At 39.6% G+C, this 27,784-nt stretch overlaps 1 protein-coding gene across 1 annotated transcript in view; it reads right to left on the bottom strand.

Moving 5' to 3' along the window:
* insra (insulin receptor a) overlaps positions 1 to 27,784 on the bottom strand; it is a 58,639-nt gene that overhangs the window by 17,527 nt on the left and 13,328 nt on the right. The window contains exons 3-8 of the mRNA XM_073490550.1: positions 9,140 to 9,476; positions 4,273 to 4,412; positions 3,519 to 3,663; positions 2,966 to 3,180; positions 1,287 to 1,413; positions 502 to 755 (exon numbers count right to left, since the gene is read on the bottom strand). Of these exons, the coding sequence (XP_073346651.1) occupies positions 502 to 755; positions 1,287 to 1,413; positions 2,966 to 3,180; positions 3,519 to 3,663; positions 4,273 to 4,412; positions 9,140 to 9,476 (1,218 nt within the window). The remainder of the gene's footprint in view (positions 1 to 501; positions 756 to 1,286; positions 1,414 to 2,965; positions 3,181 to 3,518; positions 3,664 to 4,272; positions 4,413 to 9,139; positions 9,477 to 27,784) is intronic.

Genomic DNA, 27,784 nt, shown 5'->3' with positions numbered 1-27,784 from the left:
CCAAGTGGGGCAGTGGTGGCGCCTTGCGACCACAGCCAACCTGTTGTTGAGCCACTGTCTAATGTCTGTGGTTTGAAGTTTAATTTCTCTCCTGAGTCCCTGCTTGAACTTTTAGACATTTGCTTCATTTTTTTACAGTTTTATTGTGTGCGCTTTCAGATGTTTTAGGACTTGTGTAAGTTACTGCTGGTGAAAACCCAACATTTCCTGATTTGGCTGATTCTTAATAAAAGCTTTTATATAATTAAATAACGGAGGACTTTTATTGTGAAGAATTTATAGGAAATTAAACTTGCTTGTCACCCAAATAGCGGAGATTTGTGCGGCTATTCCTTGACAGTACTGCAGTACGGACAAGTATTCACAGCCGCTCCACTAATGACTACTCAACACAAATGCATCAGTTAAAGACACACCTTCAAGCAGCAAGCCTTGTTGTAGTGAAAATTCAAAAAAGTGCCTTAAGAACCAGTGAACAACACAAATCTGAGTCAGTCTTACTGGTGGCATTGGTGCGGACATAGATGATCTCGCTCTTGGCTCCATGGACCTGGTGCTCGTCAGAGGCTGACAGCTGTGTCTTCACCATGACGGCGTACTGTGTCCAGGGCTTCAGTGGCAGGATGAGATGACCTGGTTCCACCTGCTCTTTGTCCCCTTCTGTGGCTCGACGTGGGGGGTCCACATCAGCTATCACCCAGCTGTTGGAGCCGCAGGCGTCCTGTCCATCAAACTCGGTTACGTTCTGAAAAGGTCTGTTAGAAAGAAAAGATTGTTATATGTAGACCTAAATTGTATTACAGTTGAGAAAAAGTGTCGAGTTTCAGTTTGACGTTTCACGGCAATTTATCATTGTATCTATCAGAAATGTCAGTAGAGGTGAAGAGCCTTATAAACACTCCTGAGGCTGAAAAGACCTTCAGAATGATGGAGGATATTCAGCGATTTATCCTGATTTGAGCAAATTGTAGGGCATCAGCAACATCACTGAACATGTGGCTGTATCGACTAATGAATAAGTACAAACATCAAACTTATCTGATAACTTTGATGACACACTGTTTTCCGATATCAAGAATTGTCTGTCAGTTTTTTAAATGAGTCATTGAGGAAGGAAGTAACATTACCACCACCCACAAGATCTAACTGATCTTTATGTTTCTATTCAGCTTTTTCTCACCTGTACTGTACTTAAGCAGCTGAAAACAATACTTGTCTGATAGATAAGTTAAATAAGATAAGATATGATAAGCCTGTGGCTGACTTACACCTGAAGACGAACTTACGCTTCTTTGTAGAGCACCATGAAGCCCAGCAAGTCTCTGAAGTCTGGCGGCCAGAAGGGTTCCCACTTGACCATTATTTTATCGCTCATGGTTCGAATCTGGGTGAACTTCAACACATGATTCTCACCTGAGGAAAGACAGTAATTAAAACCAATGAAGAACAGACAAAGTTCAAAGTACAGCTGGAAGTTGTGTAAATTAAAATCTCTGTTATAGTCAAACGTTAGTCAAGGAACATCTCCTTTTGTTGATTTAGTATGAAAACATCCCAATGTCCTGGGATTCACCTTCACCTTCTTAATAATTTAAAGTTGACTAAATACAGATAAGACCAGAGGGGCCCCACTCAGACAAAACTGAGACTAATGTGCTCCGCCTACACTGCAAAATGCTGGAGCACCATTTCATGTTCATATTTCATTGTTGTCTCTGTGTTTTCAGAGTTTCTTTCTTTTTTTAGATAAAGTATTTTGGGGGAATTTTTTATGCAAGAAATGAGGCTGAAAATAATCACCCCAGCTGGACCCGAACAGAGGACATTTCGGTTCCTGATCTGAGTCTTTACCCTAAAATGCAATGCCATGCCAATATTTTGAGTTTTTATGAAACCCTCTACCTGACAAATCCTTATTTTCCCACAGATCTGCCTTGCTTCTTGCATTTCAGTGACTCGATTTGTTCAGGTGCACACCATGTAGCTGCAACGTCCTGGAGGCTCATTTATAAAACGGACTCAAGTATGATTTAGGTAGAAAACCACGTATTAGAAGTTGTTTATACAACCTTACTTTGATGTGGAAATGATCATATCTCTAAGCAAAGTCTAGACTTGAAGTAAGCGAATTTCCTGCTGGTATTGCAGTTGGGGTGCATGTGCATCCCGGCCTATGATGAACTTTGCATGCGCTTTATGAACAATGTGCAGCAGCGACACAGTCCCAAGCTGCTTGTTTGGCTGTTTGTCAACCCACCGAAGTATATATGTTGCCTGGTTTCAATCTTCTCAATCCATCGCCATGATCTTGTCTTCCAAAAAGCTTGACTTTCTCTTTTGGTCCAAGGCTATTCCTGACTAAACCCTTTTGTGAGGCACCAAATTAGGGGAAATCACAGGGCAGGTGCCACCAATTTAACTTGATTTGAGATTTACAGATCACAGGCCCATAAGCTAAAAATATGATTCTTAGAATCTGCTTAAGCAAGGTTTTTATGCTCAGCGACTACCAAAAACATGAACCCATCCCGACCCAATAGGAACAAATACATTTGAAAAACTGACACATCCCATCCCCTTCCATCTTCCTCTCTTTACTGCCTCTCTCTTATGTCAAGCTTATAAAGGAATCACATCAAAAGCCAATATAAGAGAGATTGTACCTTTGTCTTCATGTTTGTAAAAGCACATTGAACTAATCCCTACGCCCTGTCTCTTAGGACACAGATAAAACAACACTGATATCACTGTGTTATTAGTGCTTTGCTCTGTTGGTTGTTCCTAGTCTATCTGTGACAGCAAAAGGTCTGCAGGAAGACATTTGCAAACAGAGAGAGACAGGAAATGACCATCATAACTATAACTGCGACTATGTTTGCGTCTGTACCAGGGCCGACTCTGTGTTTTCTGTTGCCATAGCAACCCCTGCAACAACTGTCATATCTTTTAAGCCGCGGTTTCTTACACGAGGCCTGGTCTCCGTTGGTCTTGGTGGCGATGTCAGTCTTGATCTGTCGCCCTCTGGTCCCCGTCACCTCCTCCATCTTGAGGATCTCAGACATGCAGAGTTTGGGGTTGTAGTGGAAAAACATGCGTCCCTGCAGGATGGCCAGCTTGTGTTTGGACCAGTCCCACAGCTGTCGCAGGTTCTGGTTGTCCAGAGCATAGAACGAGTAATTCCTGGAAAAGAGCACACAAGATCGCATGAACATATTTTTCATGATACACATTGACATTTAGCTGAGGAAAATATAGAAGAGCTTCTTGAGTAACGTGAGTAGATAAAGTATTTTAGCCTACAATTTTGCCATTTCTACTGTAAGTGTAGCCCATTGTGCTACAAGCGTCTTCCACCTCGTCTGAATGAAGCCTCATATATGATTTGGGAAAGTCTAACCAGAAACAGTTACCACAGAAAGACATTTTGAAAAGGTCAGTCCTTCTGCTTTTAACTCATAATTACAGGAGGAGGCTCTGACATGGAGAGAAAGAGATGGGCTCAAAAGACGGAGTCTCACCCGATTTCCTGCTCCTCTCCACGAATAACATGGAGTTTGCGGAAAAACGAGAGGGATACGAGGGCGTAGGAACGTCGCACTGTCAGGTAGCCAGTGATCTCCTCCAGCTGGCCAAGGCTGGCCTCCAGTTCAGCTGCTATGTTGTCTGCAGAAAACCAAAAGACACATGCTTTAGTGCGACTTCTGGTCCTAAATGAAGCTTTGTGCAAAAGCAAAACAAACTATTTTCTGCTGTCTGTGTTTTACATTTTGGTTTCATCTTTTTTCTTCTTATTATATTTTTGTTAAAGCTAAATACAATGATTTCCCTTTTTAGTTTTTTTCAGAAACCTGCAAACCTTTATATTTTCATGGCTAAATTTAAAATCCACATGAATAAAAGTTGTACTTTCAAAATTTTTATTATTAATTATTAAATCCAAGTGTAAATTCTGTAAATCTAAACCCAGTGTGCTAAGAAATTTCACCTCTCTTGCTTGAAGCTCCTTATCATCATCTCAGCACATAGAAAAACATTAATTTGCATTGTCTCAGTTAATTTTATTTTACCTATATTGATATTTTGTTGATGAAACTGTAAATCAGGATAAACCAGTTGAGATGTACCATCTCATTTGCATGTTAAACTTTTATCTTATTTAATTTAAAACTTATGTTGTCGTTTGTTCAAGTGTTTGTTTAATTAATGTAATTTCCCTTTGTTGCTCAGTTCTGCTGGTCTGTTATATATTGTTATCTGATCACATTTACTCACTTCCTCCACGCAGGTTGATGACCAGACTCCCGTTGAGAACAGTGCAGCCTCTCAACTCCTGGGCAGCCTTGACAGAGTCCACAGTTTGCAGACCCATGCATACCTTGGGGCAAAGCCCTGCACAGGGAGTGCAGTTGAGCCTGTAAAGCAAAGGAAACAAACATAGATTAGAAAGGTATTTCAAGAAAATGTGCGCATGATAACAAATGGCTTCGGTGTCATTTGCCAGCTTCCTTACGATTCTCCCAACAACAGAAAAACTTGAGCCTTAAACCTGCAGTGAGTTATTTTTTGGCCACTTGGGAGCAGTGAAAACAAGTTGTTAACACATCACAGACATATCATCACATTTTTAAGTTGATATGGTTTTTAGCAAACAGTTACTTATTTAGACATCCAGCAAATGTGGAGAAACATTAGTATTCATTTTGAGTCGTGTTGTGTCTACTTAATAAATGAAAGTCAAACATTCACCCTCTTTTAGCTCAGTTTTCCCTTCCACCATCAACTGTACATCATCTATAGCTGCTTAATGCTCCACTGCTATACATTCACTAGCTAGTCGCTAAGTAGAAAAAAACTAAGTAGAAATCACGAAAGGTCTGTTGGTCTTCTTATCACACCTCACAGATCTGATCTGCTGCTAATTTTTTATGACTTTTATAAGTCACATGCTTCATGTATGTCATAATTGGCAAAGTTTCCATTGCACTTTATCACAGTTTGCTTTTATTTATAAACTTTTCATAAGAGAAAAAACATTTATGCAATAGTTTGAGGATTGTTTTTCTGAATTTTTGCTGTTTCCAAGCAGGATTTTTATTCCCAAATTGAAAATGCACATTAAAAACACACTTTCTGTCTGTCTGCCTTGTGGGCAGGTCAGGTACAGTGAGTTTGGAGCTTTTTTGCTGAAAAACAGCTGCTTACTGTGAATGTATATGCTGATTGAATCAAAACATATTTTGCAGGCTGGACAGCTAAACAGTGAACTGAGCTGAGAGGAACTAGAGTTGGGTCTTTTTTTTTTTTTTTTTTTTACAAAATATTGATTAAAGCTGCTTTAAAAAAGTTCTTGGCTGCACTGTAGTAAAACAAAAATAGTTAAAATAAATGCTTCAACTCTGGTTTGAATTTACCTGAAAATGAAGTGACCCTTCATCTTGACAACTGAGTTTAACTACCTGGCTTATATAATGTTTTCATAACAAGTCTCTTCTCATAACAGGTATATGGTCAAGGCTTTGTGTGCCGACCATTTTAACCCATTTCCTGAAAAGGCATCTTTACAATCCCCACACTCATAAAGCAACAAGTGCAAACTTTGATGATGTAAAATCCAAAGTACACAGTAACCTCTGCAACCTCTCAAACTCACACAGCAGAGTGAACATCTTTCGGCGGAGACACGTGCTGCAGGGAACGTTTTTTTGAAGAGGATTAAGGCACCATTAGACAACGGTGAGCTGTTTGCTCGGGGCCATTGTCCTGAGTGTGTTGAAGTATTTTTGGCCGCTGGCTGGTTCAGGAGGTGAGAATGCCTTTGTTTAGCAACAGTTGAGTAAGCTGGCAGGACAATTAGAGAAGAATGTGGCATTTCTTTTGTCAATGCCAAATAATGGGAGCGGTTGGCAGCTAATGTGCTATGGATTTATGGCACTGCACGTCTACTCTGCAAAGTATAAATACATGACAAATATAAAACAAAGGGTGTGTATTGTCTGTAGTCATGCAGCACGTGTAAATGAGATTAATGACAGCTTTTGACAACCAAACAAGCAAGAAAAATGACACAAAGTGTGTCTATGCCTCACAAAGAAAAGGTTAAGGGCACTGTTTCTTTATCGGGCTCATAACTTTCCTGATCCAACCTGACCTTTTTCCCTCTCTCGTGCCACATTCACTCTTTCAGCCTAGACACTCATAACGCCTCTGAGTACACTGCTTATCCTCAGAGCACTTTCATTTCCACAGCTTAGACTGAAGCCAACGACGGGAGAGGGATGCCAAAGAGAAGAGATATGGGCAACAGACAGAGAGCTGGAGGAAAAAGGCTGAGGCAGGAGTAAAGCTGGGTTCACCGCAGGTCAACAGCAGCTTTAAGGTGGAGATGAGCATGATTGTTGTAACAAATAGCTGGCAAGAAGTAATCAAATCTGCACATTGAGAGGCTCCGTTTGACTAAATTTGTTCAAGCATTATTGTGGAGATGTGAGCTCTTTAGCTCTACATCAAACAATCCTAGGACTGCAATATCCAAATGCAATTTTCTGATAAAGGTCAAATGTGCGACAAACCAGCAAAACCAATATAATGAAGTACTGCAGTGCTGCAGAGATGCTCTGGCCTGCAAATCTTTTCTCCAGATGTAAAAACACATGTTTGTTTGGCAGAGACCCAAACAAATGTGACATCATCATGATTTTTAATAGTTTTTTCAGAGAAAATAAAAACTGTACAGCCAAAATGATAATTCCCTCTAATTATGGATCAAATTAACTATCTGCTATGGGTATCAGCCCCAAACATTCTGTGTACAGTGTGTTATGTCAGATTATTAATCAACATTTCTTATCAACCATAAATTATGCCAAGCGATTTATCAGCTGATCCCAGATGATGTGGAAACACTTTCTGCCATTTGTTTCTGTTCTCATTCTTCTGCTGAAGATCTCCAGATTTCACTGACATTACCAGATTAAAAAAGGTTATATTAAAATATAACACCAAATACAAACATCACAAACATAAGAAATATGGCAATAATTTGATGTTGTATGTTTTCAGTGTCTGATGAAGAGCTCTCCAGCAATTAAGTTAAAAGAGAGCATCTCTGTTCTCTGTTACTATTTTTGCTCAACGCCTGATTATATCTGGATGTGTATGTTTTCCTTTTCTGATTCTAAACTGTGGAACTACCTGGAAAATCTGAACAACGAAAGTGAATCAGTAGCACTCCTTTCTTTCTCAAAAATCCTGGTGTGTACTTGAGCAAGGCACGTCACCCTCATCTGCTCCAGTGGAGCTGGATCTGCACAGAGTGTCCTTGCAGAAAACCTCTTAGTTGTCAATGTACATAATGTTACTCCATGAATGCGAAGCTGCGTGATGTTTAAACTGAAATTAAGTGCTTGGCAAAACCTCTGTGGATAAATAAATACAAATGACAACACAAACACCATAGAGACTGTGCAGCTGCGATTGCGTGCCAGACAGACCCTCTATCTCTTTGCAGCCAGCCAGGGGAGTCGAGCCCCAGCACTCCGGGGCACTGACAGTCTGTCCCAATGCCTCTCTGACTCCCCTGGTGTTTAACTGCGGTCAACTGGCCATGTTGTAACAAAAGACAATAAGTCTTGAAAGGTCCAGCTGCTTTTTCAACCTCTGGAGCGCAGAATGATTATGGCTGTCTGGAGTGTCCACGCTTAGAGGCACGCCCAAACTAATCAGCAGCCCTGTCATGGTCAATGAAGGTGTCAAAGAGGGAGGTGATAAAGGTCACGGGCAGGTCAGCACAAGTACAACACCCTTCTTTAGAGAAGGAAGTCTGTACAATGATGCACGCACAACAGGCTGTAAATTACAGATGTAGAGAAAAGAGGAAAAAACACTTCACGTCTAACAGTCTGCATTTGCCTATAGCTCGCATACCGCAATGCAGACACTGACAGTTGGTAAACAACCATCAATTTTGTGCAGCGTGAGAGGCGCAAAAAAAAATGCAGTGGACGGATACTGACTCAAAAGCAGAAGCGAGGCTGTGCCAGCCTTCCAACTGTGCTGCAACACTTTGACCTAGCAGTCTGCAGTCTCACACAAATACACACAAAAAGAGAAGAGGTGTGTGTGCACATATACCGAGTGCAGTGTGAGCTCAGTGGGAGGACCTCGAGTTCCTGTTCATTCTCTGCGACAGAAACAGTGACAAGAGCTAAATCTGTGAAAGATCTCAGTATTTTTCAGATATGATCATTTTTAATTTGACATTTCATTAATTCTTTTTCTTTCTTTCCTTCTTTCTTTTGTTGTTGTTTTTTTGTCTGTTGTTTTTATTGTTGAGATTGTTGCATCATTTGTTCTTAGTGGAGCTGCTACATGACACCTTTTGTGTATGAATAACAGAAAGTGCCACATTTCCCCTTTTCATTTTCTGCATTTCTGTTTATTCTTCAGATCTTTTTTGTTACTGAACAGAAACCTGAAACAATTTGCTTTCCCCCATTTTGAGTCTGGATCAAAAACACCAATCAAATCTGATTATTTTCTTTGTTGAATAATCTGTCACCAATTTTCTTGATTAATTGATGAGTTGTTGGTCTACAAAATATCAGAAAATTGTTAATCAGTGTTTCTCAAAGTCCAAGATGACGTCAATAAATGTCTTATTGTGTCCACAACCCAAATATTTTCAGTTTACTGTCATAGGGGAGTAAAGAAACCAGAAAATATTCACATTAAAGTAGCTGGAATCAGAAAACTTTGACCTAACCAAAAACTCAAAACTCAAACCAATTAACAGATTACCAAAATTGTTGCCGATTAATTTAATAGTTGACGAATAACTGTTTAATCAATCAATTGTTGGAGCTCTACAAATGATTACTACACAAGTCTTTTTTTAATAATAATCCCTCCATAATAAGCAAGACATATGTAAATAAATGTGCAGCAGAGTGACAGAATTAGATATAGATTAGATTTCGGGATATAACATATGTAGGACACTTAACAAGTCTCCAGTGTAAAGGCCAGGGATTAAACCTTGATGTGTTTGCATGCATGTGAAATATAAAGCGAGCGTCCCTGATCACACAGTGTTCCATCAGACCATTAAGAGCCCATCAGACCAGCATGAGTGTCCACTTACGCGGAGGAGTTGACGGTGGTGTAGCCAGAGGGACACTCAGGGATGCAGGCACCGTTGTGGATGACGTACTCGTGGCAGTCGGGGCTCTTGCTGCGCTCCTTCTCCCGCTTGCATTTGTTGTGGAGATCCTGGCAGAAGGCAAAAGAGACGCAGCGCCAGCCCTTGAAGGTGAAGTGGTCGTCAGGGCAGCGCTCCACACAGCTGCCTTCATGTTGGAGGCCGCGGCAGGCCACGCAGTGACTGGCCGAGCTGGGTTTCAGGCAGCCGCCCAGGCACTGATCGTGGCAGCACTGGTCGTCCTTGGTGCAGGCTCGATGTTTACACTGAACGGGGCACACTGCGGGTGAGAGATCAACAAGAAGGTTAAGTTAGTGAAGCAAAGGTGACACAAGTGAAATGAAAGGTTACTTGGTTCATTTAAGGACCAAATGTGAGCTGCAGGAAGACAGACACAGGAAACAGGAGCTTATCATCATTTCAGTTTCCGTAGTGACACAGGTGATTTTAATCAGCCTCCAGTGACAGTATATCTTTATATCTCTGTCCTCACAGAAAACCTCATATGGTCAGATCAGCGGGAGTAAAATCCCTCTTCAGTGCACTCGCCAGCAGCCCAAGAGGACCATCTGCCATTGGCCTACAAGAATATTGAACATAAACAGCGGGGATCCAACACTAGTTGACAAAGAAAGACACTTTTCCAGAAGGCTTGGTGAAAGTGAGGCAGAGGGGAAAAAACTGGCATTCAGTGTTTTGCAAGCGTGACATGTGCAAGACGTCTAAGCTCTGTTCCTTTTTTTGTGCTTGTGGAACAACAATGCCCGTTTCTTGAGTGACTGAAACAGTAGACTGAATTCAACACGTGCTGGGAAATGCAAAAAAATAAAATATGATAATGAAAAGACCTGATGATCAGCGGTTTCCACAAGTTATGCAAAGGTGCATCCTGTATGCGTCTTCTTTGTGAGAGGCATTTCTTTAAGATCTATTAACAATGACAAATCTTTCAATGCTACAAGAAAACAGTTTAAAAAACCATAACATATAATGTCTTTAAGGCAGATATCATTTCCTTTCTTATGAGATGAAGGGATAATAAAAACATTTACATCCCTGTGTTTCTATATATATTCCACAACATCTGTTTCTATACAGCAAATCAGATTTAATTGTCTGGTTGATTAGTGCTAAAAACAACTATTCAATTAATTGATAGACAAAAAGCTAACACTTCATAAACACCATCACTCATAAATGGTACATTTCTAGTTATCAACAAACAAAAAAATGAAATGCTTTATAAACAATTTATCAAGCAATTTTAAAGGTTTTATAAAAAATCAATTGCACCTTTATTATGGCTATCCAAACAATGTTTAAAGACAACAAAAACAGCCTTATTGTGGTACATTCCAAATAAAATATTGCGGTTATATCGCACTTCATATCATATAGCCCCTCTTTATAAGGATGATTTTGAAAATGTAAATGACAGCTGTCAGGGTATGAAACCAACAGTCTGTCGAGCTTTACAAAACAAGACTCACCAGTCTAACAACAGCAGAGCCGCCAGTGACATTAAAATCGAAAGTCAAATCAAATATTAGATTTGAAGAATTCTGACACCCCTATTACAATGACATTTGATAAAGGACAATATCCACATACTGCTAGGCCTCTGGCTGCAATTGCCATATTAAAAGCAAGCTCTAAATCATCTGATGATGTTGAACTGGCCTTGTGAGCAAGTAGGAGAAATAAACACTGACAGAAAGATGCAGTGACAGTCACACAAACACACACAAACACACACAAACAGTGAAGTCCAGTCATTTTTCTGGGTCGTAAAAACTGAAGGACAGAGACAAAAATCTGTACAGTAGGTCGGCTGTTTCTGCACACGTCTGCACGTGTGTGTGTGTGTGTGTGTGTGTGTGTGTGTGTGTCAGCCCATTATGTAACATTAAACATCAGACTCTAAGGATTGGCAGGTTTGTGTGTGTGAGAGTGTGTTGTTGTTGTCCTCAACGATGGATGGGAGGGTTCTCAGAGGTAAATACAGCTGACCGACCTGCCCGCTGAGATTAGCTTCTCATACACGCGAGCCAGATTAAGATTGTTCAACAGCAGGGGAACTAATGAGTCTCTGAGGTTAGGGGCAGGTCACAGGTCACACCGTAAACTTCTGAGTTTGAGTCTGGAGTAATATTCAGACACATAATGCTGAGAGGGAAAGGATAATTAATCTCAATAATTTGTTCCCCTGTCTATTAGTTTTTGTTGTTAACTTTCTATTGTTGAACATGATTCGTTGAGCAAACTGCTCAGCTTCATTAGTGTCATGAGGTCAGCCCTTTAACAAACAAAACAACATGGATCCCCTGTCCTCTTACATTCAAAGAGGTAAGCTGTTAAAGTGCATGAAGAGCATGTGTTTGGGGCGGGCAGCGGCAATATGAGAATGGCAGCGTGAGGGGGAGGCAAATGGGGCACGGTGGTAGAAAAACAAATGATATAACCACCTTTTATCTACGTCAGCCTGTTAGTCTAAAAAATCTTCTCCACGGTGGACTTTACAAACAGCTCTGAGGATGATTTACACAATAAAAAACAAAAATGTCCTCTTGATATGATATTGTCATTCTGTTTATTTCAAAAGCTACCCTTCAACTTTTCCTCAGATGCACATAACACACACACACACACACACACACACACACACACACACACACACACACACACACACACACACACACACACACACAAGCTTTGCTGTCAGCTCACACTGACTCCTGATCCTCCGCTGGGGCTCCATGTCGGAGCACAGGCCCAGCAGCAGATCCACCCTCAGCCTTAGCCAATGTGTTGGCTAGCTGTAGAAGCTAGCCATTCAAATGGCCTCTCCCATCTCCAAGGAAGACAGGCGCACAGTTTAACCCTTTGTGTCCTGCTCTCTTCCCTCCCAGCCAGTCAGACAGCAGCAGCAATGGGAGGTACGCAAAAAAAAAAAAAACGACATGAGAGCCACACAGTAACAGTGCTTGAGCTGAAGAAAACAAGAGCTCCACTGCTCCACTATTTCTCTCTCCACACTACTTGAAATCAGCTGCTTTTAGTTCTCGTTAAGTACTAGATATTAATTTTGTCTTGCACATAATTCTGCAAGAGGAAAAAAACAGCGCTGCAGCAAAATCTTTTCATTCAAAAGTCCTTGTTGAGAGAAACGAGGTGTTTTCTGTAGTAAACTGGTTCAAAAAAAGAGACAATCATGTTCATGTTAATGTGGTGCTGAGCAGCTCGGTGCCTCGGGTGATGCATCAAGTCTCATCATGTCCACAACCAATTAAGAGATTTACAGACTTCAACTGCCCTGGAACAACTGAACAAATTTCCATCCAGATTTAAATTTCTGTTTGAACGACTGATGTCTCTTTGTACAAACTGATGGCAATCAGTATTTCAGACACTCCCTGTTATTATTTTTGTCTCTGAATAACGCCTGATGGAAAAACTTTCTTACTCGATTTTCATTATTGAGTGAGATTGATTTTAAAAAAAATTCTATTCAATATTGATGTTGTCCACATTTCCATTTAAACCACACAGTTTTGTTTTTAAAAAAACATTAAAAGGCGAAACAGTTAGTGACAAGTCGATCAGCATACAAATAAATATGCGACAATTTTAATAACTATTTATTTCAGGTGTATAATTCCTGAAATATTTGCAAGTTCGAACTTCACAAATTTCGGGATTTTCTTTTCTCTGTTTTGTATCATTTTAAATAAAATATTTTTGGGATTTGGACAAACCGATTGGACAATACAAGATATTTTGCGAGATACAGTGGTTCCTTTTATATAAACAAAATATCAAAAAGGACTTGAATAAAAATTAAATAAAATAAATAAAAATGGAAACGGAGACAGGCAAAAAAGATCCTCATCCCCCACCTACATATGAGATATTTTAAGATGTAATCTTTCTCAGTTTTTCAACATTTAATGATCTACACAAAAAGAAATATAAACAGGTCAATAGATAAAGAAAACGACTGCTAGTTGTAGCCCTTCGTTGCATCTTCTTTAGGTTTGAATTGGAGCAAAACACTCGGTTTATTTATCGATAAATCAATAAACAATAACAGATAATTAGTTGGCAACCATTTTGATAATTTATTGATCACTTCAGTCGGTTTTTTTTAAGCATAAAAAGCAATCATTATCTTGTTCTAGCCTCTGTTATTTTCTGCTTTTCTCTGTTTTATATGATTTAAAACTGAATCTCCTCAAAGGTTGACCTGCTAGTTGGACAAAACAAGACATTTCAAGATGAAACTTTGGGCTCTCAGAACTTGTGATTGGTTTTCTACTAAGGCTGAAATGTCAAAATAGTAGATAATAAAAATACTTGTCAGTTGCAGTCCTACATGTGCAATGCAGGTGTCACATGTCTGATGTTTTTTTAAACACAGACAGCAGTGAGTGCAAAAAACAAAGGTTAGTGTGGGTCAGTCAATTTCCGTGACTGATGTCGAGCTCCGGACGTGCACCGAGTGCCACCTGCGAGAGCAAGCAGGCGACCACTCATGAAGCACCAAAACAAACCACTCACTGTCCAAAAGATTTGTACAGTTCCCTTTGGCAGCGGCTTACTTGGACGTGTCTGCTGGAGAGGCTTTTATGATAACAACAACAGTGACCACACTGAAGGAAATAGACTTGTTTCTTGTGTGCTTGTCAAGAACGCTTTCAAGGTCGAGACCCTGAGGACCTTTGAGAGCAGGGGCCACCCCAAGCCGTCTTTGATCTCCAGAGAAAAGAGGACGCTGAGGAGACTGTTTGGGCAAGTTTGTCATTCTTTCCTTAAAACATGCAAATCTCTTAATACAGGCCCAGTTCCTTTATTATCATTATAAATCCTGCAGCGAGCACCGTTCACGAAGAACATAGGTCAATTAGTTATGCTCAGCTTGAGTTTGGTCTTGTCAGCATCTCCACTACTTATCTTCCATTTGGACAGAGTAAAATCACTTGACAACAATAAATCAATGGGGCTTTTGGGAGGCAAGTGCTGGGTAGGCAGTTGGACTTAAGTCTGTTTAAGACTGGCTTCAACATTTTTAAAAGTCTTGTGGCTTAATGTATCGTCTCCCGTCTCTGAACTCCTTATCTTTATTACGCTGGTTCCTCTGGCACGACGGTCAGGGCCTGTCTCATCTCTTGTCATGGTGTTTGTGCAAAGTGCAGCAGGATCACATGAAGGCTGGGGTTTAATGCTGCAGAATGCCTGGCTCTTTATCTCACTGGTAGAAGAGGAGGGGGGGGGTGCACAGCCACACAATGAGAAGCTCAATTCCCCGAAGCCCCAAATGGACATCAACAACAAACCAACACAACGCCAGGCCCCTGTGCGACACAGATGAATACACCCTGTCAGAGCGATGCAAACTTGGAAACGGGAGGTGAAGAAACAGATTTTCGCGGGCGGCCAGCCAACGGCAAGCTTCAACAGCGTGGGGTGTCAAAAAGGCAGAAAGAATCCAGATTGCTTGCAATAAATGACTCATACTGTTCATAACGGTTCCTTGTCTGCTGTCTGCAACCAATGCACAAACTCTGCACGGAGAGGTTCCTTTTTTTGTTCTTTCTAACAACATCAAAATACCGCACTCCTTCACCGTACCCTAAACTCTGGGATTGCTGCCCTAAATTAAGAGCCTCAGTACTTGTCATTAACCACAAACGTCCCTAAAATCATTCTGTGGTGAGTTTTTCCAAGTTTCTTTTTATAGCAATGATGAAACAGCAGCTTACTCAGCTTACTTTTTTACATTGAGATCATTGAGGACCCCAGAAAATGCCAAATGGGAATGTGGTGGTGCGCTGGTTGGTAATTAAAATTCCACATCCATGACGAGGGTAGTATTTAGTTTCTTATGAAAGAAAGGTTTTTGCTGAAGGCCCAGAAGAGAATAATCTAAAGAAGAGCAGATAAAGCGCTTCTCTTTAAATGTTTCCACACTTTTGACAATTCAAAATAAACTGACAGAGTAACAGCGCTGCAACTTGAGTACTGAATACACTGCCAAAGCTGAACTTTGAAGACTGATTCATATTTCATATATGACATGGATTGCTTGGCATTCACTGCTTATACAGCAAAACAGCTGACGAGATATGTAGGGAGAATGAGGCCACGCAAAAAATATGCAAAAGGCAAACAGGAGGACAAAAAGACAACTAATTTATTAGTTTTAAATACAGAAACAAAATGCTGATCACAAGTTTCCAGAGCTCATGCTGACGTCTTCGATTTCTTTTGTCCAGTCAACAGTCTAAAACTCAAAGATATTAAATTTGCAAAAAAATCTCATTCGAGAAACTAAACTTTCTGTCAAGCAAGTAAACGTTTTATCAACTCATTGTTTTGGCATGAAATATATACGTAACGTCCAAATATAACAGACTTGCTCACCACACTGTATTCAAGGACGAGTCTGTGCTTCATTCACTTTAACAATCTCTTTAATGCATTCAGTAAACCGACAGAAGTCAATGCTCAAAATTCCTTTATTCTATTTGCTACAATCCTAATTTCTGGTGAGTGATTTGGGAAATATAAAGTCCATTTTATCTGCTATTTTTTGCCAAGTGAATGTGTGTACTGTGAAGATAATAATTGAAGTCAACTTAAGGTGTATATATGTGTCGATGGTAATAGTACACTGAGCTTACAGTAACCTGACTGCATGGTAAGTGACACGAGGCCATCAACAGGCTGACATCTTTAAAGGATAAATTCACTTAAAGGTGAAAATTCAATTATTATCTACTCACCCTCATGCCAATGGAAAGTCTGGTGAAGTTTCATAGTCCACAAAGAAAATCTGGAGCTTCACAGCAAAACACGGTGCAGTATTCTCCTAAACAACTGAAGTAGATGGGGACAACCAGAAAAAACTAAACAATAAAATGGCTCCATACAGCTCCTCCAGCCTAATCCAAGTCTCCTGAGATCCTAAATTGGTTTGAAAATATGTTATTAACGCCCTTTTTGAAGATATAATCTTCACTGCAGCTGCTAAGCTAAAAGTGCACACCCTGTCTGAAAGGGATGCACTAGCTCAGCTGCACACTGAGGGTGTGAATAAATTATATTCAAGACAATTTCAATTCTCAGGGCGTCCAGAGACTTATATTATGCTGGATGAGCTGTATGGAGCCATTTTATGTTTTAAAACAAGTCCCCATCTAATTCAGTTGTTTAGGAGAATGCTGCAACTCTTTTGCTGTGAAGCTCCAGAAATGTTTAGTGGACTTCACCTTGAGTAAATAATGATTGAATTTAAATTTTTGGGTGAACTTTTCCTTCAGCTATCTTGCCTTCATCGGGCTGATATTGTTTATGATCATTTTATATGACAGAGGGCCTTCAGACTGGCTTGTACTGTCAGGTCCATAACCTCCATGTCTATTCATATACAGCAGCCTGACAGATCAGAACAACTGTCATAGAAAAAACAAGGCTAAACTTTATTGTGCCAGAAGAACAGATTCCAAGAACAAAAAATGCCCTTAAAGCAATGAATGCAAATCTGAGCCAGACATCTGAGCCCCTTTTCCTTTGTTGCTTTGTCTAAATTTAATATAATAAATGATATCAGTCTACGCCATCTTTGACGTTTCTAGTTGTATAACAGCATAAAATACCTGACTGTGCCCTTGGCACATTAAATTCATGAGTTCAGCTCGCCTAAGGCCATGATGACTGGCGTCTCTGCCATGATGCTCCAACGTCTGTCATTAATACAGAGCTGCCTGGTTTCCTCTCTAGAAGTGAGGAACAGATGTTATACAGTCCTCACTTCCATTTCCAAACATGTCTCTGCCTACTGCAGCTCCCTTTATACCTTTAATAAGCATGAGATGGCGGCGAATAAAGATGGATGGATGGTGGGACATAAAATCAACAATGAATCAATTCATCGAGTGCATGACATTTGAGGCGAGATGTTGACTTTGTAGAGTCCTGTACAGACAGGAACATTGGGAAAATCTAACAATGTTAAATTACCTGCAAAAGCAAATCATTGGCAGTGCCCAATGGCATTTAATAATACATTTAATGAATTACTTTGTTCAGAAAGCTGCAGGCTTTGTTGACTGAAGACAATTGAACTCAACCTTTCTGCATTTAGGCTTTTTAAGAGTTGAGGGTAATTATTTATGATCAAATATATGAGTAAAAACAACAACACTGTGCCGAGGAGGAGAGAAAAGCTGGCTTCAGACATAAAAGGACAGGCATTCATTTAGAGGTGAAACAAAAGATACCAAACGAATTAGAAGCGATTAGTCCATCAGGTTGATTGACAAAAAAGCCTGATGATAATTCTGATTGATAACTCATTAAGATAAGTCTTTAATCAACATAAACACCAACTATTTTGTCTCCAGCATTTCAAATGTTTTGGTCTGCTCCTTTTTTTTGTTTTAGATCAATGTAGAGTTGAAACAATTTGTTGTTTAATCCATAAATCAACCGACAGAATACTTCTAGGCAACTGTTTTATTAACTCTTCAATTGTTTAACTTACTTTCCAAGCAAAAAATACAAATTTCTTTGGATAATAAAAACAGTAAACATCTAGCGACTGTTGCTCGGACAAATCGAGACATTAAATATGTTCTTTTTTGCTCTGGGGAAATTTAAATGATGGTCATTTATTACCATTTTCGGACGCTATTCGAAAAAACATAGCTGGTTTTAGGGATTGTGACAATAAACAATGAATCTATAATTTAGATAACTGACAGATTTATTTATAATGAAAATAGCTGCTAGTTGAAGACGGAAATCAGTGAGGACCAATAAGAATTGTGACTTTTACGTATAACAATTAATTGGGCATCAAGCACAGATGAGAAAGATTACAACTCGGACACAACCTGCGATCAATCTAAATCAAATTAAAGCAACACTAAGTACGTCACAGAAAAAGATTAAAGTTGTTGCCTGAATGTGACTTTATAAAAAGCCATGGCTAATGGTTTATTTGTCTCATTTTTTTCTTGGTAACCACTTGTCAACTGCTCTGACTCAGCAGCAGCAGCGGGCTCGTTTGAGACGACTCTGGTAGCAACAGGAACCGTAAACAATTTCATTAACTGGCCCTGGCCTCCGTTAATAGAACAAAAACACACAAACAACATGAAAAAGCACTTTTTGTTTTTAATGTTGCCCTGCTGCCGTGGCCATCTGAAGGCAGGATATCCAGTTTGTCCGTGACTGGAATAGAAATGATAAACACTGTGCATTCATTGATGGGCAATTACACTGCTTGCTTGACAGGCAAATGACGCATGTCACGGCCTTGGATCTTCATTTCCTTCCAGGGTTCAGCGTCAGGCTGAAATAATGACTACCTCTGAGCTTGACTTTGACTACCTGTTATGACATCAAAAGCCTTTATGTCACATTTATGTCATGAATGCGGCATCACGCAACCCATTTTCTTTTTGAAAATTTTAATTTTAACAAACACAATTGATCTTGTGTACAGTGCAGCGGTCCACATAGGAATACATTAGAAATGTTATCAGGAAGAAAGTCATCACCGCACCAGAATTAAAATTCTCTGAATCAACTACTAAAGGTTAACTTTATTAACTATTAACTGTTAACTATTTATTAGGAGTCAGGGGGGCATAGTTGGTGATGGTCTTTCCTTATGACGCTGTGTCTTTTGACTGCTTGTAAAGTATTTTATGTTTTCTGCATTGGCAACAGCAGTCTGTGTCGATGAAATGACGATAATAGTTTAATAGTCTTCGGAATAAAACAGAAAAGAGCACAACTAGCTCCTCTTACAGAAACTAAGGGAAAAAAAGATATTAATGTAAAGTCAACGTTATTGAGATTAAATACTATAAAACTTTCACCAAGATGAGAAGGATATTGCCTGAATTGTGTTACAACATTAGAGATGTAACAGTCAATTAAAAAAAAGTTATTTTAAGCCATTTCAATAATCGATTCATTGTTTAATTCATTTTTTAATCAAACATGTTAAACAGGGTCTGATTCCAACTTGTCAAATATGAGGATTTTCTCAGTTTTGTATCATTGTAAACTTAAAATATTTGCCTTTTGACTGTTGATCAGTCAATTAATTGAGACAATAATGTGCAAATTCTGTGCTGCATGTACAATTCTGGCGCCATTTTCTAGTCGAATTAATTTTCTATTTTGCTTTTCTTGGACTGCAGTAAAACACTCACTTAAAATCTTTAAGGCACTCAGAAGCCAAAATCAATTACATCCAAGTCCCTGAACCAACTCTCTTCAAGGGCACCATCACATAATGTTATCCATTTCTTCATTTATTTGCAGCCTTGGGTCCACACAAAATAAAATATCACAGCCTGGCTCTGACAGTGTTTTCATATTAGATAACAGTGATAGTTTGCCACACTGCACTTATAAGAAAAACAATTTGGTAAAGGTGTAATAGATTGTGATGACAACACAAACATGTATTTTCCCTGAATAATACAAACCTTTGTGAGAAATGACAAAAGAAATCTGGATTGAGGTGGCATGTAACTTTGGAGAGTAGATAAAAAGAAACATTTTCCTGTGGGTCTTATTAAACCAGCAGTAAAACAGCGGTGAGCTGCTGTAAATCGAATGGCCGTTGTGAGTGTGAGTGTGTACAGCACTGAAGAAACGCCTGTCGGCCCAGCTTTAACAGATGCCTGAAATGTCTGGGATTCCATGGGAATGGCTCCAGTAGCTGAACGGCGAGGGTTCGCTGGGTGCAGCTCCACAAGACCGAGTGCCAGAGCAGTTAAGTCAGCTCAAAGGAAAGGACTCATGGTGTGCTGTGTGTGTGTCTGTGTGTGTATAGGGATGTCTCAGAGCATTCTGGATTAAGGCTAGTAGAGTAGCACTCAGCAGACTGAGCCGTGAAAAGAGTAGACTGTGGAAAAAAGGGAGTAGTTTTTATGACTTAAACACATCTGTCTGATCTTGTGTGAATCCTTTTGTTCTTTTCATGGCTGATTACAATCCAAGTTTTGCGATAGAAATCGGGTCAAACAATCCAGAATTCATACTACAAAGTAAATCCTCTTTCATGCATAGTTCCTGCTAAATTACCGGGGTAACCGTTCAGAAACCGCTAAAGATTTACACGATCACAGATGCAGCTTAATTTTACTCTTACGTTTTTTCACATATGCCACGCCAATGCTGAAAAAGGTTAGACAAGGGACTGACAAGCAGGTGGCGGTAATGCAACACTTGTGGTTGTCAGCCGCCGTAAAACGCAACACAAGATTAGGAAGCCAGGGCAAGGCAGGATGTACATGTACGCAACGAAAGACGTGTCTGAATATATTCAGGAACACAGTGGTGAGGAGTTTTTGTTGTCAGGCGCTCTGGTAATGTATTTAATATCCAACAAGTAATTTTTCATGATCTACTTGAATCAGCACATGCATTCGCAACATTAAAAAGGAACATTACAAGAGCGTTGAATGCTGAACTGCAGACAAGTATTAGAAGTACGGTGGATTCAAGTAGAGTGCTGCAGGGACAACGTATTTCTGTAGGCTAACCCCGGTAATACACATAGCTTATGTGGATATGTGGAAGTTTCGCAACAACCAAGTCAAACAAAAAGCAGCTTCAGCACAGCAGCTTTTTGTTTGTTTTTGGCTACAACGCGACTCGGTTGAGTGTTTTAAATCTCATCTCAAGCCGTTTTTAAATCAATGCTTTCTTGCTCGGATTTATTTTTTCTGTTAAACTTTTATTAAAATGTTCTTTATCGTTTTCTTTTTTGGAAATGTGGAACTCACCGAAAATAAAAGACAAACAGCTCACAGACAAGTTGAATATTGTTTTTAAAGCATTTGTACGGTGGAAACAAAGAAAGAAGGAAAGACATTCAAATATGTCGACGAGGTTGCAATGTTTCTTTTGGACAGGTAATTTACTAACTCGTGAGAAAATCTATGGCCTTTACACTGTAAACTCACTGGCCATATGTGCATGTACAGTATATATTGTATTTGGATGATGTTTGGTCTCATGCTATGTGAGGCTGCAGGCCTGTAATAAAATCACAGGGATCTGTATTGAGTAATTGTGACGGAAAATGTACTTTGCACATTGTGAACTAACATAAAGTACATCTGTCTTCAATTTTCTATCACCTTTGTTTAAGTTTGAACACAATTTAATTTACTTGAGGAAAAACAACTTGCAGAGAGCTACAGATTCTGGCTTTAAGGCTCAACATTATATAGAGGATACCGAATGAATGAGGGCCAGGTCAAAAATAGAAACAGAAGGAATGATTCATGTGATGGGAGGAGGACAAGGCTGGTTTGGCTTTCAAACACATGTTTTTAAGGCAGTGCTACAGTCACAGTTTTCAGTGCCAATAATGTACACAAGTCAAGACAATATAATAAAGTTCCTTCAGGTTTTGTCACACCAGGGGTCACTTCCATCTCAAAATAATAAAGCTTAGTAACAATATCCTCCCATTTCCCCACAGACAGCTTTACTAGCAGCTAAGTTTGTCCTCTTTCCTGCCTCGATGACCTCCACGGGTCACCCATCAGTATTTTGGTCTCATAAAAGTGTCCGCCGCTTCTGAGGCAGGACCTCAGGCCCCTGTGTCCATTCATAACCTCGGAGAGGAAGCAGACCAACAAAGACAGGAAACAATTGGGAAGAAGGCCCCGTGAACTTCTATGTCTGCCATTGTTCAGAGTGGAAAAGGATCATGGCGCCACCGCTGACCGTTGCGTGTGGGAGCTGCGACAAGGTCGGTGGAGAGGAGAGCTGAGGGTCAACGGTGAGGTGGGACCCATACCCCAAACCCGCTCACCCCCGTTGTGACCGGTGACCTCGCTTTTCCTTCAAATACAGGCTGGGTGAATGACAGATGTGTTCATATCCATGATTACACCACAGTGTTACTGTCCCGTTTCCTAGCAGCAAGACTAAACAATAGCCGTCCGCCCCGTCTGCACACATACGCACACAAACACACAGAGGTTACGTCCCTTTGTGATTTATAAGCCATGTTTGTGTTGCCATTACACACACAGTGACCCTGACAAATCTCCATCATGTGATTGGTGGACAGACATATGTGATGTGAGCCAAGATTAAATTTGGAACATCCATATCAAGAAAGGTCCGGCACCTTACCTGACCCGACTCACATGTGATTCATAGCAATACTCCAATTGTGACAGCCTGCCAAAACTGTCAGTGGTCTCCATCTGCCCGCAGGCTACAGAGGCACACGTGCTACAAGTGTGGAGAGTGCCAAACGAATCAGAGGTTGAGGCGTCTGTTACGAGCTGCTCTCCACCTTATGGGAGCTTATTAAATATGTAACAGATCTTGCAACCCAAACACTGGTGAAAGCTGTTGCAGCAGCTGAGGAGGCGGATGACCCCCGCCCCACTTGTCTCATCTCCGGCTGAGGGTAGATAATTAAGATCACTTAATAATGTGTGTAAAATATTAGCCACCAGGGAAATGGATTCATGCCCTTTTATATGTCTCTCTGGGCTTAGTGAAAGGCCTGCAACAGACTCTGCTCCACTAAAAGAACAAACATAAGCTGCATTTGATTACAACAAAGACCCTTTGTTTTGAAGATCACACTTTAGCAGATGCATTCTGGATTTAATTACTACAATAACAAATTGAATTATTATAATATAATAAAAAATCATAAAGACATAGAAAATGGATGGATGGATTAACCAATGAAAATAACTAAGTCATTTCAGTTTGACGCTTCCAATGATGACAATAAACTTCCTAGCTTCTGTAGTTGGCAGTAGTCTTTGCTACAGTCTTTGCTAAAGATATGATGGTTCAGTCTGAAACTCCGCAAAAAGCTTTAAAACAACATCCTGCATGCACAATCCACGATTAGTTTATAATGCCCCCCGGCAGCCCACTATAATCATTATAAGTAACAATGTGGTTGACAACAGCCAAGAGAAAAAATTAGAGCACCTTCGATATATCGGTCAGCTGATATTGGCCTATAGCAGATATATCAGTATCGGAGTTTATGTTGTCTGATATTTGCCAATGTGATTTCTTTCTTCAGAACATAATGCAGAAAAGACACTTGGGATAGGTTTTAATTATTAAATTTCCAGTGCAGTTTGCTCCAAATTTTATTTTGGACATTTAAGTTTATTGTTAAACTGCACAATGTCCTGCCTTTTGTGACGTTCGTATCTTTTTCACAAGTGTATGACACTGAGTGTGAAGGATAATTGTAAAAATGTGTTTATGCATATTTTACGTCTATATAAGAAAATCAGCTGATACATCAATATCGAATTTTCCTCCCTGATTTCGGCATTGGTCCCAAAAATCCAGTAACATGCTCACATCATGCTCTAGAAAATATTTAAGACTTTTGTAAATAAAAGACTTTTCAAGATGTGCAGATTTCCCAAGATAACCAGGACATTTTTCATGTTAAAAAGGTTTTTAACAAAATGCATGAATGTTATTAAGTTTTTAACGTCATTCAAGCAGTTTCATTTATCTGTTCATATAATCTCCATGACCTGAAGAGCTCTTCAATCCAAGTCAATGTGAGAAATTACTGTAAAAGCACAAGACAGATGTCGTTCATGTCAAAATTAGAAAGGAAACACCATTAGATTTCGTTTTCGTTTTACAGTCATTAGAACTTATGGGCACTGATATGACTCAGAAGGTACCTCATACTTCCACTGGCATTTTCCCCAAATTTGAATAAGACTATTAGATATACAAGATTAGGGGCACCCTGGGGTTTTCTCTGTGAAACCCTGGTTTGAATCTGGCCAGGCTCCGTCGTTGCTCATCATTCCACATCTCTAAACTGTCAACTCTCTAATGAAGAAATAAAATGCCTAAAAATACTTGGAAATTGAAAAATGTGATGGACAGATGGACAAACTGTCAGTGCAGTTTCACTGTGGAAAACAATAATGTCCCAATAGGAAGCTCCAGATTCCTTATTTGAGTCACAGCCAATATTTTCAGCTGCCAGCCCCTTTCACAGCTCAGACTAAGCTGACGTACTTACAGCCAAAAAACCTGTGCCACATAACGGCCAAACCACAATCAGATGCCCATTATCTTCAAATGAGTGTTGGCAAGAAATAGTAAGTCATCACAAGTAAATAGACTCAACTAATATTTCTCTCTACGCAAGCCCATCATTTCATTTCAATTTTTAAAACGAAAGAAAGGTCAGTTTTGTTTTGCAACAGATTTAATAAGCCTGCGTTTATAACAGACTTGATATTAAAAACTAGAGGGTTCGCAATTATTAATCATTGTCAGTAAAAATAGTTGTTTTTTTTCAAAATAAACTGCAATTCTTTTTTGAATAACATGTATAGCCCTGATATAACAAATACAGCCATGAACAACAGGATGGACAGTGTTGCGTCATAGTCATAGATTCTGGGCTGCATGTGGGTGCCTTAAAAAAAGGACATGGGCTGTTGGCCAAAACTACATTATGCAGACAACTACGTGGATGTATCTGAGCTTGATTTTGAAGAACAAGAGAATACTGAGATACTTTATGTTCTCCTGAAACATTTTGAGCTGAAGGTTCCCCGTCTTGTCTAACTTTTATGAAATATAATATTAAGCTTGTTAAGCCTCAAGAAAAGAGATGTGTCAGGATCCCATTTTGCAAGTGATAAATGGATCAATCACATTCACTTCTCAGTAATGTATCGGTCTGATGATGCTGTCAAAAGTGGCATTTAGATAGTCAATCGAAAGAAAATTAATCACCAAATTGATCATTTTCAAGTAGAACTGTCAAGAATTTGCTGGTTCCAGGTTCTTCAATATCCAGATTTGCTGCTTTCCTTTGTAATTTATTATATTAGATGAAGAGTCTTTAGGTTTCAGACTGTTGGTTGGACAGAAGAAGCAATCTGAAAATGTTACCTTGGGCTCCAGGAATGGTGATGAGCATTGTTTGCACTTTTTTTCACATGTTATGGACTAAACGATTGGTTGATTAATCATGAAAATAATGTGTTTCAATGTGTGCTTTGACCTTTAATAAAACTCCATAAAATATCAAACATAATTTCACCCAAAACAGTTTATTGCAAAGATGTGAAAGATGCTTGACAGGATGATGTCTTGTATTTGCCACCATTACAGCTGCTGACATGGTATGCGTTTGTGTGGGTGCCCGTAGACAAATCTAATCAGCTTCGGTAATGAGCATCTCCTGCAACCTTGTTTTGCCACTTTGCTGAAAGGGAGGGGGAAATTAACAGCGGCTGCTCTGGGAGAAGCTCAAATGATCCCTGTTATAGAAGCAGGGAAGGGAAATGGGTTGTGACTCCAAACATGGGAGCTAAGCCAAGCCTCGTGGTCCTGCAGCGTTGTTTTCTGTTTGTGTGCGGACTACATAAAGTGTGTGTGACCTGCAGTCACCTTTGGTACTTAGAGCACTGACTATGCTTTGCATTACAAAATGTTTAAAAACAGCAAAATCCTCAATTTAAAGTTGATCTTTTAATTAAGAAAGCTAAAAGACACTTCTCTATTTGAGTGAGATGAAAAAAAGTCATTTTTCTTTTATCTCTAAACTGCCTCTTTTTGTATTAGACTCAGCAATGAAATGCAACAAGTTTGGGAAAAGTAGCTCACTTTAAGAAATACAGTAAGCCTATAAAAAGCAGTAAAGGGTACATCTGAGGAGGACACAGAATTACTTGCACTCTGCCCTGTGGTTCCAGCTCAGGCTTAGCGGATCTTTTCATGCTTTAGTGAAAGTAGGCAAAAAACCACTGGGCCCAGACCACAGGACCACAAGCCCTGCCCCTGCAGAATGCAGACCCATGACCGGAGATCAGATCTTGCCAGTTGTCACCTGGTCTTGATTTATCGTCATTGCACACAATAAGGAAATCATCTCTGTTGTGAGACTTTTTATATAACACACATCTGCCAGGACTTTCACCACTTCACCACCATTTGACAAACTGCCTTCTGAGCCTGTTCTGCAAATTGTGATGAGCTTGATCAATTCAAGCACAAAGTAATAAGTCGGAAACCTATAAAAACTAGTGGCAAGGGGAATGAGTAGTATAATGGACCTCGCTCAGATAAACAGAAACTGCATGTAGCCACCACAACGAACAAACATTAATAAGAGCCTGTAAGAAAGGAATATGCAGATAAACCCGTTCAAAAGAGCTGTTAAACCAATGTACTCTGTGTTGCTTAATGGTGCGAGCCAAGGTGTTCAGACAGCACCCATATGCAAAATTCTTCTCAGCACTTGAACTTGAACTCTTTGGCAGTGTGAAATGGGGTGGGCTTGTCATTTTACAGTAAAAGCCAAGACACAGAGGGAAGGAGGAGCTCTGATTAAAGGGCACGGTGAGAAATGTGCCATGATGTCTGATACCTTCTCTACCTCCTCCACACAACATGAGCAATGACAACACTACAGTCTGTTGAGAGTAAACATTCAAAGACTAACTGGCGAGGTGTTGCGTCACGTCATAGTGCGGTCTGAGCTGCGTTGACACAGAACTTGGCCTACTTAACTAAACCTGATACATCTCTGATATTTCAACACTAAAAAAGGGACACAACTAACGTTTTCGCAAGTTTTAGGCTGCGATTCATAATTCTATTTTAAACATTAACTCTCATGTGCTATTATCTGATCAAAATGGAGAGTTGAATTCTGTAAGTGTTAGACTGGTTGGACGTGTGGCAAAAGCAAAGGGCAATGGAAATGGAAAATGATGTGTTGATGGAAAATAGCTGAGAAGAACTATGCAAACAGCTGCTGCTGCTCATGTGAAAAACTTTGAGTGCTTGATACAATTACTCATCTAAAATAAGTGTAGTGCTAATGTTTCCGGTGTAATAACTAGGGTGTAGCGGTACATGTATTCATAACAAACCATCACGGTACCTTGCCTTGACTCCTGTGTACCGTTACACCCCTACAAATGACTTTTTTAGCATTACAACCTATTGTAGAAACAAAACTGAGCACGCTTCATCAGCTGATTAAAACCATATGGTGTGGTTGAAATATCGACAGATGATGACATAATTTAAGAGGAAATTTAACTTTTAATAAGGTGAATTTTAAGGGGTTTATAATCTTACTTGGTACTGTTACACTGCAGCTAACAGCAGCTTCAATATGTTCAGTAGTTTACCCAAATTAATCCATAAACGATTTAATCAGTAAACAACAGAAATGTACCATCATAAACAAATAAAAAGCAGCAAATATTCACACAAAATAAGAAAAGTTTAGGCATAAACGATTGATCTTTTCTCTTCAAAGCTGTAAGCGATTAAGTTCTTTAGCACTTGGCAATATTAAGCCCTGGTCCAGGACCATTACGTTAGTAATTTGAAAAATTGAAGTCGCTGGAGGTGAGGCAATCTTCTTAGTAACTTATAAAAGACGCTAAAAACTTGTAAAGCAGTGGTAGAGTAAAGAAAACAAAGAAATTAAAAAAATATTTACTTCAAAAATTGAGTGACTTCTATTAAAACCTATAAAAAGCATGTTGATGAACGTTCTCA

This window comes from Pagrus major, chromosome 21, assembly GCF_040436345.1.
Source record: "Pagrus major chromosome 21, Pma_NU_1.0".
Taxonomy (NCBI): Eukaryota; Metazoa; Chordata; class Actinopteri; order Spariformes; family Sparidae; genus Pagrus; species Pagrus major.
This window is presented reverse-complemented; position numbering and strand designations above follow the sequence as displayed.